This window comes from Salmo salar, chromosome ssa16, assembly GCF_905237065.1.
Source record: "Salmo salar chromosome ssa16, Ssal_v3.1, whole genome shotgun sequence".
NCBI classification, from domain to species: Eukaryota; Metazoa; Chordata; class Actinopteri; order Salmoniformes; family Salmonidae; genus Salmo; species Salmo salar.
Genome location: NC_059457.1, coordinates 63,550,037 through 63,562,667, shown reverse-complemented (window position 1 = coordinate 63,562,667; position 12,631 = coordinate 63,550,037). Strand labels below are relative to the sequence as shown.

General features: G+C 40.2%; 1 protein-coding gene across 1 annotated transcript; it reads left to right on the top strand.

Annotated features, from left to right (window-relative positions):
* Positions 1-7,341: 7,341 nt before the first annotated feature.
* On the top strand, positions 7,342-10,478 carry LOC106574380 (uncharacterized). Its single transcript, XM_014150234.2, has 6 exons — positions 7,342-7,651; positions 7,868-7,930; positions 8,024-8,239; positions 8,508-8,652; positions 8,759-8,868; positions 8,979-10,478. The coding sequence occupies exons 1-6, from the start codon at positions 7,517-7,519 to the stop codon at positions 9,084-9,086; spliced, it is 777 nt and encodes a 258-aa protein (XP_014005709.1). The 5' UTR covers positions 7,342-7,516; the 3' UTR covers positions 9,087-10,478.
* The last annotated feature ends 2,153 nt before the right edge of the window (positions 10,479-12,631 follow it).

Below are 12,631 nucleotides of genomic sequence, written 5' to 3'. Positions count from 1 at the left end.
GCTGAATAACAATACATAACCGATTACATTTCCATATGAAATAGCACCAAAGAAAGAAACATAATATGTGGGGAAAAGAAATTGGATGATGGCCACAACTTTGTAAATGAAAATATTTAGAAATATCCATCTTAGTTTTCCCATTATTTACAGAACAAATATTTTAAAAGATAGACAGAGAGGAAATGGTAAAGGAGTAGAGGAATAGGGAATTGTGGATGCAAGAAAAAAGCAACCAAATTCATTATGCCAAGAACTTTGTCAACTAGACTTGCAATAGCCTGCCTAAACATGGGGTAATACTGTTTCGTCGAGGCATGGACTCTACAAGGTGTCAAAAGCGCTCCACAGGGATGCCTCCCACAGTTGTCAAGTTGGCTGGATGTCCTTTTGGTGTTGGACCATTTTTGACACACAGGGGAAACTGTTGAGCGTGAAAAATCCAACAGTGTTGCAGTTCTTGAAACACCCTAATAGGCACATACTACCATACCCAGTTGAAAGGGACTTCAATATTTTGTCTTGCCCATTCACCTTCTGAATGGCACACATACACAATCCATGTCTAAATTGTTTCATGGGTTAAAAATCCTTCATTAACCTGTCTCCTCCCCTTCATCTATACTGATTGACATCAATAAGAGATCATAGCTTTCACCTTGATTCACCTGGTCAGTATGTCGTGGAAAGAGAAGGTGTTCCTAATGTTTTGTGCACTCAGTGTATATAATCTAGCGGTTCGGGGGGGGGGCACCCCCTTGTGGCCCCCCTAAATGTGGAGTATTAAATAATTTTTACATAACACATTTTTGCTATCTTTCTTTTTTTACATTCGTTATTAGACAGTGGCAACGCGGAACACTAATGATTATGAACATGGTCTTTTGCCTGCTAATGCCTGCAATGCAGTGAAGAAAACGATATGACAACAATAACGTCTAATGTAACTGGCCCCTCTAACAGTACAACTGGCCCCAGCTTGCCCCCCCCCCCCCCAGTTGAAATGGTCTAGAACCGCCACTGGCTGGTAGCCTATGTAAAATGTTCATGCAAATTCCGTATGTGTATGGTTTATTATATGCACAGTGTAGGCTCCTGTAACAAAACAAGGGTAAACCCTGTGGATTAATTCCTCCACAAAAAAAATACATAAACAATATTACTCGATTGGCTAGCCTACTTACCTGTGCGTAAACGTGTAGGTAAACTACATTCCAGCATAAAAGAAACTTCGCAAAGTTACCCAGAAGTATCGTATTCATTTTGAAGATAATTGGTGGACAGCGTTGCATACAGAGGTTTCGATAAACTCAAAAATCAGCTGTGTTTTTGAAGCACGCAGTAGTTCAGGTGTTGTGTCAAACTCGTGCTAGTCCGACTGTATGTAGCCTAGCCTACTCTGTGTATTTCCATCCAACGCTCTTGGAAGTCTGTTGAAAGAGGATTTCAGGAGAAAGGGCGTAGAAATAGCGTAGCATTGGTCAGAGTTTTGATGTCTTCCGTCTGAAATAAGGATTTACCATAAACTTGTTCAAAAAGTTTACTGATCACTTGTGTACCTTAAAATATATAGGCTATATGACTGGCCATTCAGGCTACTTGTGTCCTGTTGTAGTTTTTTTCTCTGAAACAGAATTTTAGTAGGCTAAGTTTGCTTTACAGAGACCATTTGGGCATGTTGTCTCGTTTAGGGGCCACGAACGTTAATTGCCATTAAAAATATATATGTTAAACACGAATACTCTTTACGGTCAAAAAGTCGCAAGAAAATTCCAACCAGAATTATCCATAGGCTAGACGTGTAAAATCGAGTTTTCTGCTGACACCTGACAACCCAAATAACTATTCATATCTACTGTAGCCTAACCAACCTACCTATAACTGCATTTCTCGGCTGAACGTAATGGTGCTATCTGTGGTGCTGAAATTTTGCGATGTGGGAAGAGATGTCGGCAGCGGTCTGCACGATTCAGTGTGTGTGTGTGTGTGTGTTCGCGTTCGCTCATGAGTGTCTTAAAAACGAATTTACATAAATTAAAAATGAATGCATTTTGGGAAAGTCATGAGTGTCTTAAAAATGCCAGGAAAAATGGCAGGAAAATGTTTTTTTTTGTCTGACAAGATATCTCTTCTTACCAGTCAGTTTTTATCTTTGAGCATTTCACTTGTTTCAAGCTTTTTTGTCCTTAATTATCTTAATAAGATATAACTTTTTACTAAAATTGTATTACTGATGCTGAGTAACTTAATACTTGAAACTAGAATTACCAGAATTATAAAGCTGTTTGATCAACACTGACAACTACAAAACTGCTTTGTCGAAGTCAGAATTTCTTCTTTCAAGCATCCTATCCTTTTCATCTCTTCACATATTAAGAACAGATAATGACCAAATGGAATTCACTGTTGTCTCTTACACACAGCACAGCAATCATATAGACAAAATACAGTACAGCACAAAGACAGTACACTTTTCATATCTGGGGAAAACACTGAGTCATTTCAACTGTTGTACAATTCTATTACATCCCCAAGATGGTATTTGACTTGTACAGAAGCTTGGCTCTTGTTGTTAATTGTGTAATAAGAGGTAAAATCAACCAGCTTTTCAGCATCCACTAACTCAGTGGCCTGTGCAAAGTGTGGGAGCTCAACTTGATAAGCCATGACATTTCTATCAAAGCGTATAGTTTGAAATGGTAGATATTCCAAACAATAAAGCCTAGAATCGACAAAAAAGAAGTCTGTCATATTACCATTCAGTACTTTGGCAAAGATCATGGACTTCTGAGTTATGTATTTATTACAATTTATCACAAGCCATTTGACTGATACAGCAATTTATCATTGAAACCTAGGAAGTCCCTCAATTTTCCACATAAATATTGTAGATCTGTTACGTTCGTCGTAAGAAAGAGACCAGGGTGCAGCATGGTAAGCGTACATCATATTTATTAGATGAACACCGAAACAACAACCAAAATAAATAGAAAACATAACGTTCAGTAGGGCATAAGCTCAGTACCAAAACAAGATCCCACAACCACAGGTGGGAAAAGGGCTGCCTAAGTATGATCCCCAATCAGAGACAACGATAGACAGCTGCCTCTGATTGGGAATCATACCCAGCCAACAAAGAAATAGAAAATCTAGAATGCCCACCCAAATCACACCCTGACCTAACCAAATAGAGAAATAAAAGGGTTCTCTACGGTCAGGGCGTGAGAAGATATTTAACCTCTCCCTTTCATTTGAAAAAATTGGGTGCATTGAAATGTCAACATTTTGGCAGCATTCATATATTTGGTTCTGATTAATCAAAGACTTGCAAATATTTTGAAAAAATTTAGCTTGGAACCCCATTGTTTAAAGAAACAATGTTTAGACTCGGATACACATGTCTTACCATTGGACCCAATGATTTTATCTATGATGGCAAATGTATCATATAATGCTGTTTTGGTGTAACATTGCGGTCTGGAAAAAGCTCCTTCCAATGCTTCAAATGATTTTCAATGAGTAACTTCAACCTAGACACAGTCGTAATGGAAAGAACTGGTGCAAATACTATCTGTACAATCTCTATTAGCTCAATTAGCTCTATTAGTATGTATGCATTGACTTCCAAACGTTCCAAAACAAATGGCAATATCCTTAGCAGGACAAGCATTTTCCCAGATGAATGTTTTAGTTTACCATCACTTGACGTTAATGTACTAACAGAAATTGGGGAAGGCCGATCTCTAACATCTAGAGGGGAATAAGGGAAACCAAGAATAGCAGAATTCACTGAGTCCAGATCAATCTGTCCTGACTCAACAAGGTGATTCAAAACACATTTGATTTCCAATGGGGCTATGCCCTCCAGAATTACATGCATAAATTATTGCGGAGTTTGTTGTATAATATCAAAGGCTGGGAACTCAACTAACTTGCTCCTGCTATTGATCCCATATGTTGTTCTCAGGCTGTTGCGAAGCAAGTCCATCTTTGCCTATTCTATTTCATCACACTGTCTGACATGCTTCACCAATGTCCTTTAAGTATATGCATCCTCATTGAAGTGTGTCGGCATGTCCTCAAAAGAACACTCACAGTGTCTGCACTTACTGTAGGCAAAGCCCACACCCTCTTTGAACCCTGCTAGTTCATACAGTCTCAGGGTATCTCCACAGAGAGAGACCATGGCACCATATATAATTTTCTTTCCATTAATAGTTTGCATTTTAACCCCCCAATGTAACCATGTCTTCCTTGATTCTATTCAATAGTACATCTACACCAGATTGACGTAGGTCTGCTGATCTAGCCATGGCAAGCAGCCTGATAGCAGCCAGTTTAGACCTGTATTTTGGATTTGGATTTCCTAGGGTGTAGTACAGCACTTTCCCTGCACATCTGGGGTCCTTTTCAACCATAGACAAAATCCTTGGGTGTGATAAGAACTGTTCTAGACTTTTGACTAATGGTATATAATGAAATAATTTGTCTTTGATGAAAAAATATTTTGATCCTCCACATTTGATCCTGCATATGGTTTCAGCAATTGGAATTTCCTCTGTGTCCAAACAGCTAAACTGCTTCTTAATAACACTGTCCTGTCAAAATGTTGTTGCAACGCCAGCAAAAGCGTCAATGAAATTGTCAAATATATCCATTGCATATTTTTCAAGTTGACCTGATGTGCTTCCTGAATGCTTCTTTAGCACTCCCTCCATCTGCTTCCTGAGGTTGTCCATTAGTGATGATTGATACTGCTGTAACCCAGCAACAATGTCATTAATTAACATAAGGACATACAAATCTTTCTGATTGAGAGGGGGTCAAATACTTATTTCCCTCATTAAAATGCAAATCATTTCATAACATTTTTGACGTGTTTTTCAGGATTTTTTTGTTGTTATTCTGTCTCTCACTGTTCAAATAAACCTACCATTAAAATGATAGACTGATCATTTCTTTGTCAGTGGGCAAACGTACAAAATCAGCAGGGGATCAAATACTTTGTCACGTCCTGACCAGAAAAAGGGTTATTTGTTATTATTGTTTGGTCAGGACGTGGCAGGGGGTATTTGTTTTATGTGGTTCAGGGTGTGTTTGAGTGTGTGTTTATGTAGAGGGGTGTTTGAATTATGATTTCCGGGGTTTGGTCTATGTTCTATGTTTGTATATTTCTATGTCTGTTCTAGGGTGTTTTTTTCTATGTTTAGGTATTTGGGATTGGCGCCTTCAATTGGAGGCAGCTGTTTATCGTTGCCTCTGATTGAAGGTCCTATAATTAGGAGTATGTTTGTTTTGGGAATTGTGGGAGGTTGTTCTTTGTACTGCTGTGTGAGTATACAAGACTGTTTGGCGGTCATTGTGTTTCATTTTGTAAATAAACATGAGCATTCACGTACCCGCTGCACCTTGGTCCATTGACTACGATGACCGTTACATACTTTTCCCACTCACTGTAAGGGATCAACAATAGTAAGGTGGACAACCTAGCACTAACAATGAACTCAACCATCACTGAACTACTACAAAATGCTCTACATAATGTAACTAACCAAATTCTGTTCAGAAAAAAACCTCTGAGAGACGATGCTTGGCTCTGGCATTTATCACAAAAGCAGTGTCATGTGTTGTCAGAATCCTAAAAAAAAGTGGACATTGAATGTAGCATCCTGACATGTGCAGGCTGGACATTACTAGTTCATGACAAGTAGAATGTTTGTGACAGGAGAAGTGGTTGCGAAGACTGACTATGAATGCTATTAGAAAAGCCAAGTACTTTAAAAAATATGGTCATTTTCAGTAGATTGCCACCAACCAAGTAACTTACTTGTTGCACTGTGACAGCTTCATGTTGGTCAATGCCCCTTTGCCCTTCATCTGAGTCAGATGTATGGAATTGCTGATCAGTGATGCTGGAGTTAGCTAGAAGCTGATCGGGTTGAATGTTGTCCTGTGTACCACACATCTGTCACGTCCTGACCATAGTAAAATGTTATTTTCTATGGTAGAGTAGGTCAGGGGGTGTTTTGTGTTTTTCTATGTTTTGTATATGTTTAGGATCTAGTTTTCTATTTCTATGTTTTTTGGGATGATCTCCAATTAGAGGCAGCTGGTCCTAGTTGTCTCTAATTGGCGATCATACTTAAGTAGAGTTTTTTTCTCACCTGTGTTTGTGGGTAGTTGTCTTCTGTTTAGTTTATGTACCTGACAGAACTGTGCGCGGTCCTAGTTATTTTTCCTTTAGTGTTTTGAGTTATAATAAATATTCATCATGAGCAGTCAACACGCTGGGCTTTGGTCCCCTCTCTATGACAGCCGTTACAACATCAAAGAAACAGATTATTATTTGAAATTGTATTTAGTTTCACCAATAGAGCTATTTAAGTGTTTTGTTCCTATTTATCATTGATTATTTTCACATTAATCCAGCTTTAGCCATAAGAGTCATTATCGCTAAAATTATCAATTAGCCTATGGACAGTATGACTTTGGTCCGTGTATTGTCCGTTCATTAAATTATTTTTAAATTGCATTTAATCTAAACATGCAGTCAGTGTTTCCTGTTATCAAAGAAACATTTCCTGGCCATCATTACAATACCTTTATCTAAAGATGTAGTTTTTTTGGTGTTTGCTGTTTGGTTGTTGTTACAGTGTGTAGTGAATACGATGGGAGACAGAGCTGGTTTCAAGCGCAGGGCGCAGCAGGTGTTTATTGTAAAGGTCCACAGGAGGAGGCAGGTAGCTGGGTCCAGGGGCAGGCAGAAGGTCATACACGGGTCCAAAAGGCAACAGTACTGGCACGGAGAAGGCTGGTAATGTAGTCCAGGGTATCAGGCAAGAGGTTGATGACAGGCAATCCGGCAAAAGTACAGGCAGGGAATAGGAAAAAAGGCGTCGTTAGTGAGGATGGACAAAAACTATGATACACAGGAGGACTAATACGGAAAATATAGACATGTGTATCTAAATAAACAATACCTAACAATGATGGGGTGCAAAGAATTGAACTAAATAGTGTGTGTAAATGACATACAGGTATTTGAACAGGTGACCAGAATTCAGGTGATTGGGATCTGGAGAGTGAGCTGCGTTCAGGGGATCTATGTGTTTGAGAGTGTGAGCTGGAAGCAAACGTTACACAGTGTGGTGTTCTTCACCTTTATAATTACCATTGAATAAATGTATGTCATACAGGGTCAAGAATCAGACCTGTGTAGAGCAGGCACCTCCTCTGGGACCTGTGATTTCAGCCCCACTCCCACCTCCTTTCCCTCCTCCTCCTCCACCCCCTTCCACTCCCCCCCCCCTTCACCCCCCACCTCTCTCCAAACCCAAGAGACCAACATGGTGCCACCAGAACCGTACAGCTTGTCAGCCCACAGTATGTCTTATACACAGACACAGAGTTGGAGCAATCAAGAAGCACCTTTTTTGAAAAACACCATGCTGGACAAGGAGACTATATAGTTTCCAAAGATCTTCGCTGTCGATTAATCAGAAATACAGTAACAAGCATGATTTCCATTAAGAGAGCGGCAGGGGATGACTTCCAGTATCCATGCAGCCGTGAACTCACTATGATGAAGAAGCGTCTCGTAGAGTACTACTCAATGCTGCGGAACAGATCTGCAGCCAGTGGAGCTGAGTGGGTAAGTCACTACTCAGGTATTCAACACGTTTCCAAACGCAGCAATGTTTGATACCTGGTAATCAAAGTGCAAACATCTGGACACTCAAAATAGGAGGGATATGCTTCATCCAGATCAATCAGGGCAACATGTGTCTGCTTGTATTGTTTCATTTCTGGATTTGATTTTGTTTAATGTGATTTATAAAACAAACAATTTGTTGTTTGTTTATGTTAGGAATCTGTGAAGAAGCAGCTTTTGAAAAAGATTCAGAATGTGACAACTCCCAAAAAGAAGCAGGTAGTACCAGCGAAAACATGAAACATTGGTCTTAATTTCAGGCTACATTTTTAAATGTTAATTGGTGGGGTTTGTTATGTTTTCTGGCATCAGAAATTACTGAGAGCCTACAGAACCAGGCGAGACATTATAAAACTCTACAGGAGATGTACAAAACCAAGGCCAGATCCAACCAGAAGGATGTTTCCCCAGCTTCAGGACCTTGAATTCCAAGCAAGACGGGCCTTCATCGACTCTGATACAACTAAGGAGCAGGACAGGCCTACCAAGATACTTCAAGCGTATCCCTGCTTCAGAGAACTGGATCATGTAAGCAAATGTATTCATTTTAAGTAGGCCTATGCTTCCTTAGCCTGGTTAACACCAGACTGAATCTCAAATGAGATACGATGTGGGAACTGAGCAGCGTTAGAAGCCATAGCAGGGACAGGGGTAAACTACTTCGGGCAAATGTAAAACAGTGAGCTTGCGAGAATTCGGTCTGGTGCTATGCCTCCAGCTAGATAGTGTAAGGCTCTCTCTCTCTCTCTGTCTGTCTCTCTCTCTTTGTCTGTCTGTGTGTGTATGTGTGTGTCAGGTTATGGATGAACTCCGGCGGATCCTCGATCGAGGGAACTCCCGCTTCATACCTGAACTGAAGACCCGCTGGGGGACCTTTTACAACCAGGCACAGTTTTATGGAGTGTTCAAAAAGGTCATGAAGCCACCGCTGCTGGACAAAGGTAATTACTGGCTCTGTTGACAATGGAGAATCCCATGAAAGTATTCATGTTTGTTTAAATAACTGGCTGCAGTAAATCAAATGAGTCTATTTTTGTTTTTTAACAGTCAAACACTCAATCGCCATGATGAAGACTTTACCAGACATGTTCCCATCACCTGTGTCTCCACCCAAGAAATTAGGACATGCAAGTGAGGCTATGCTTCACATCCTTGAGGTAAGAAATGTGTACATGTATCTGAATTTTCATATTACTTGATCATAACATACAAAGAGTGTGAATTGTTTTTGTGGTCATATTTGTTTTTCTCTTTGTGTTTGTGTCAGTCTGCAGAAGACCCCAACAACTTTCTTCAGGCAAGACCACTCTTCAGCCCTGTCGTGACTGTCTGCGAAACCATCTGCATACTGGCCATTGGAACATGCCTGTGCTGACCTTCCCAAAAGAGGACATCTATGCCATCGTAATGTATCTTATGGCGTGTTATTATGCCTTTCACCTCACATATCCCAAGTGCATTGCGACACTCCTCTCTGTGCTGCAGACAGAAGTCCTCTCGGATGCCATCCACGACCGGGACAGGCTAAGGCTATGGCCGAGTGGAAAAAGTTCATTACTGACTAGGGTTGCACGATACAATTTTTTCATTTCCGGTCCCGATAACAGAACTGTGTGTATCGGCCGATCCGAGAACCGATCCGATAACCTTTAATAAATAGGCAGGGCGTTTGTTGTTTATTATAAGGTTTAAAGCACTATCACGTTTGTTATCTTGACATAGGTCTTACATTTTCATTTTCACCTTGACCACCAATGACTGTTGTTGTTTTTGCATCCTTTGTTCTGCCCATATGCGGCCACTGGATATACTGAGTCCTCAATAAGGAGGTGAAAAGAAATTAGATAGTCTTGCTTTAGGAAAATTTATCTCATTTCTAGTAGTAGTACAAGTACATTTATCTTAGTCAGGATTACTTATTTTAAGCACAATATGCTATTTTTCTGTAAATTCCAGGGAATATAGCCTTATTTCAAGACGATTGCAATAGCATTGGATGCAAAATTTAAGCACATTTTCCTACATATTGAGAAAATAATTCTTAAATATTTTCTTTGTATCCAGACAAATGTATTTGTTTTTAGTCTGGCCGCACTAGTTTAGATTTCTTTGCGTTCTTTGAGACTAGATATCTTTACTTTAAGTAATATTTCCCCAATTTTACTGCGTTTTTTTCCCTTGTTTTTGAGAGCTGACTTTTTGCAGTGCATCGTTGGGGCCCCAGTGAAGATGGTCAAAATCTTCAAGTTCCTCGGCATGCATGTCACTGACAACCTGAAATGGTCCCTTCACACAGACAGCGTGGAGAAGAAGGCACAACAATGCCTCTTCAACTTCAGAAGGCTGAAGAAATTGAGAGCATCCTGTCGGGCTGTATCCGTATCACCGTCTGGTACAGCAATTGCACCGCCCGGTGTTACAGGGTGGCCAAGAAGATCATAGCCACCCGAGCCACAGCCAGTTCACCCCACTATCATCTAGAAGGCGTTGACAGTACAGATGCATCAAAGCCGAGAACGAGAGACTGAGATACAGCTTCTCCCTCCAGGCCATCAGACAGTTAAACAGTCACCACTACTCTTATAGGCTGACCACACCGCTCGCGTCGCGTATGCGAGCGTTGCAAAATAAATTTAGAAAACTATGTTATTCAATTATTGCACCCACACTACTTGCGCACACCAACGAGCGACTGCATTGCCAAGGGCTAAAATAGAAATCAGTTCTATTTCTGACGCAGATCGCGTTGCAAGTCCTGCCTCTCCCATCTCCTCATTGGTTTATAGAAGCAGGTACCCACGTGCCATCTCCTCGTTGGTTATACCCACGTGGGTGACTGAAAGACGAACGAGGTCAGTGGCGGTAATGCACCTAATTTATGAAAGTTGCCAATCGCAATATAAAGTCAAGAGAAGTAAAAGCCTGGAAGGAAGAGAGCTGACTAGAAACAATTCGGTTGACCGTTTTATGTGTGGATTAATTGGCAGAGTAGAGGACCTTGTGCATTTCAGGTAAAATAACAACTCAATGTTTATATCCCAGGACAAATTAGCTAGCAACAGCAAGCTAGCTAAATAGGACAAATTAGCTAGCAAGTACTAGCTAAATTGCCATAAATGTTTAATGCTTTTCGACCTGTCCCCAAATTAATATAATTGGTTCAGAGTTTGTTTTGATATTTTAACCTGCGTGTCGTGATCGCGGTTGGTGTGGGGGGACAAAATACATTTATGCACGATGGCGCATGCGCACAGCCGGTTTGGGTTCCATGTTCGTCACTGTTCTAGCCGGTTACCACCCGGTACTCTACCCTACACCTGCTGCCCTATGTACATAGAGTGATTGAACACTTGTGACTTTAATAATGTTTACAAATGTTTACATACAAAACATACGATTATATGTATAAATATATACATTATATGTACAGTACCAGTCAAAAGTTTGGACACACCTACTCATTCAAGGGTTTTTCTTTATTTTTACTATTTTCTACATTGTAGAATAATAGTGGAGACATCAAAACTATAAAATAACACACATGGAATCATGTAGTAACCAAATAAGTGTTATATTATAAAGTGTTATATTTCAGATTCTTCAAAGTAGCCACCCTTTGCCTTGATGGCACACTCTTGGCATTCTCTCAAACAGCTTCACCTGGAATGCTTTCCCAACAGTCTTGAAGGAGTTCCCACGAATGCTGAGCACTTGTTGGCTCCTTTTCCTTCACTCTGCAGTCCAACTCATCCCAAACCATCTCATCATCTGATGCAGCACTCCATCACTCTCCTTATTGTTCAAATAGCCCTTACACAGCCTGGAGGTGTGTTGGGTCATTGTCCTGTTGAAAAACAAATGATGGTCCCAATAAGCGTAAACCAGATGGGATGTCATATCGCTGCAGAATGCTGGTTAAGTGTGCTACACCATCACACCTCCTCCTCCGTGCTTCACTGTGGGAACCACACATACGGAGATAATCCATTCACCTACTCTGCATCTCACAAAGACATGGTGGTTGGAACCAAAAATCTCAAATTTGGACTCATCAGACCAAAGGACATATTTCCATCGGTCTAATGTCATTGCTCGTGTTTCTTGGCCCAAGAAAGTCTCCTTTTCTTATTGGTGTCCTTTTAAAGTGGTTTCTTTGTGGCAATTTGACCATGGAGGCCTGATTCACGCAGTCTCCTCTGAACAGTCGATGTTGAGACGTGTCTGTTACTTGAACTCTGTGAAGCATTTATTTGGGCTGCAATTTCTGAGGCTGGTAACTCTAATTAACATATTCTCTGCAGCAGAGGTAACTCTAGGTCTTCCTTTCCTGTGGCGGTCCTCATGAGAGCAAATTTCATCATAGCGCTTGATGGTTTTTGCGACTGCACTTGAAGAAACTTTACAAGTTCTTGAATGTTCCCTATTTACTGACCTTCGTGTCTTAAAGTAAGTAATGACTGTCGTTTTTCTTTGCTTATTTGAGCTGTTCTTGCCATAATATGGACTTGGTCTTTTATCAAAGAGGGCTATCTTCTATATACCACCCCTAATTTGTCACAAAACAACCGATTGGCTCGAACGCATTAAGAAGGAAAGAAATTACACAAAATAACTTTTAACAAGGCAGACCTGCACACAATGCATTCCAGGTGACTACCTCATGAAGCTGTTTGAGAGAATGCCAAGAGTCTGAAAAGCTGTCATCAAGACAAAGGTTGGCTACTTTGAAGAATCTGAAATATAAAATATATTTTGATTTGTTTAACACTTTTTTGGTTACTACATGATTCCATTTGTGTTATTTGATCGTTTTGATGTCTTCACTATTATTCTACAATGTAGAAAATATTTTAAAAATAAAGAAAAACCTTTGAATGAGTAGGTGTGTCCAAACATTTCACTGGTACTGTATATAAATGT

What these genes read in the sequence shown, in the direction of transcription:
- LOC106574380 (XM_014150234.2), top strand. Translation starts at nt 7,517, where the DNA reads ATGATTTCCATTAAGAGAGCGGCAGGGGATGACTTCCAGTATCCATGC. An exon ending in CAGCCAGTGGAGCTGAGTGG is followed by an intron (nt 7,652 to 7,867) that starts GTAAGTCACTAC and finishes TGTTTATGTTAG; the next exon opens with GAATCTGTGAAGAAGCAGCT. An exon ending in CAACTCCCAAAAAGAAGCAG is followed by an intron (nt 7,931 to 8,023) that starts GTAGTACCAGCG and finishes TTCTGGCATCAG; the next exon opens with AAATTACTGAGAGCCTACAG.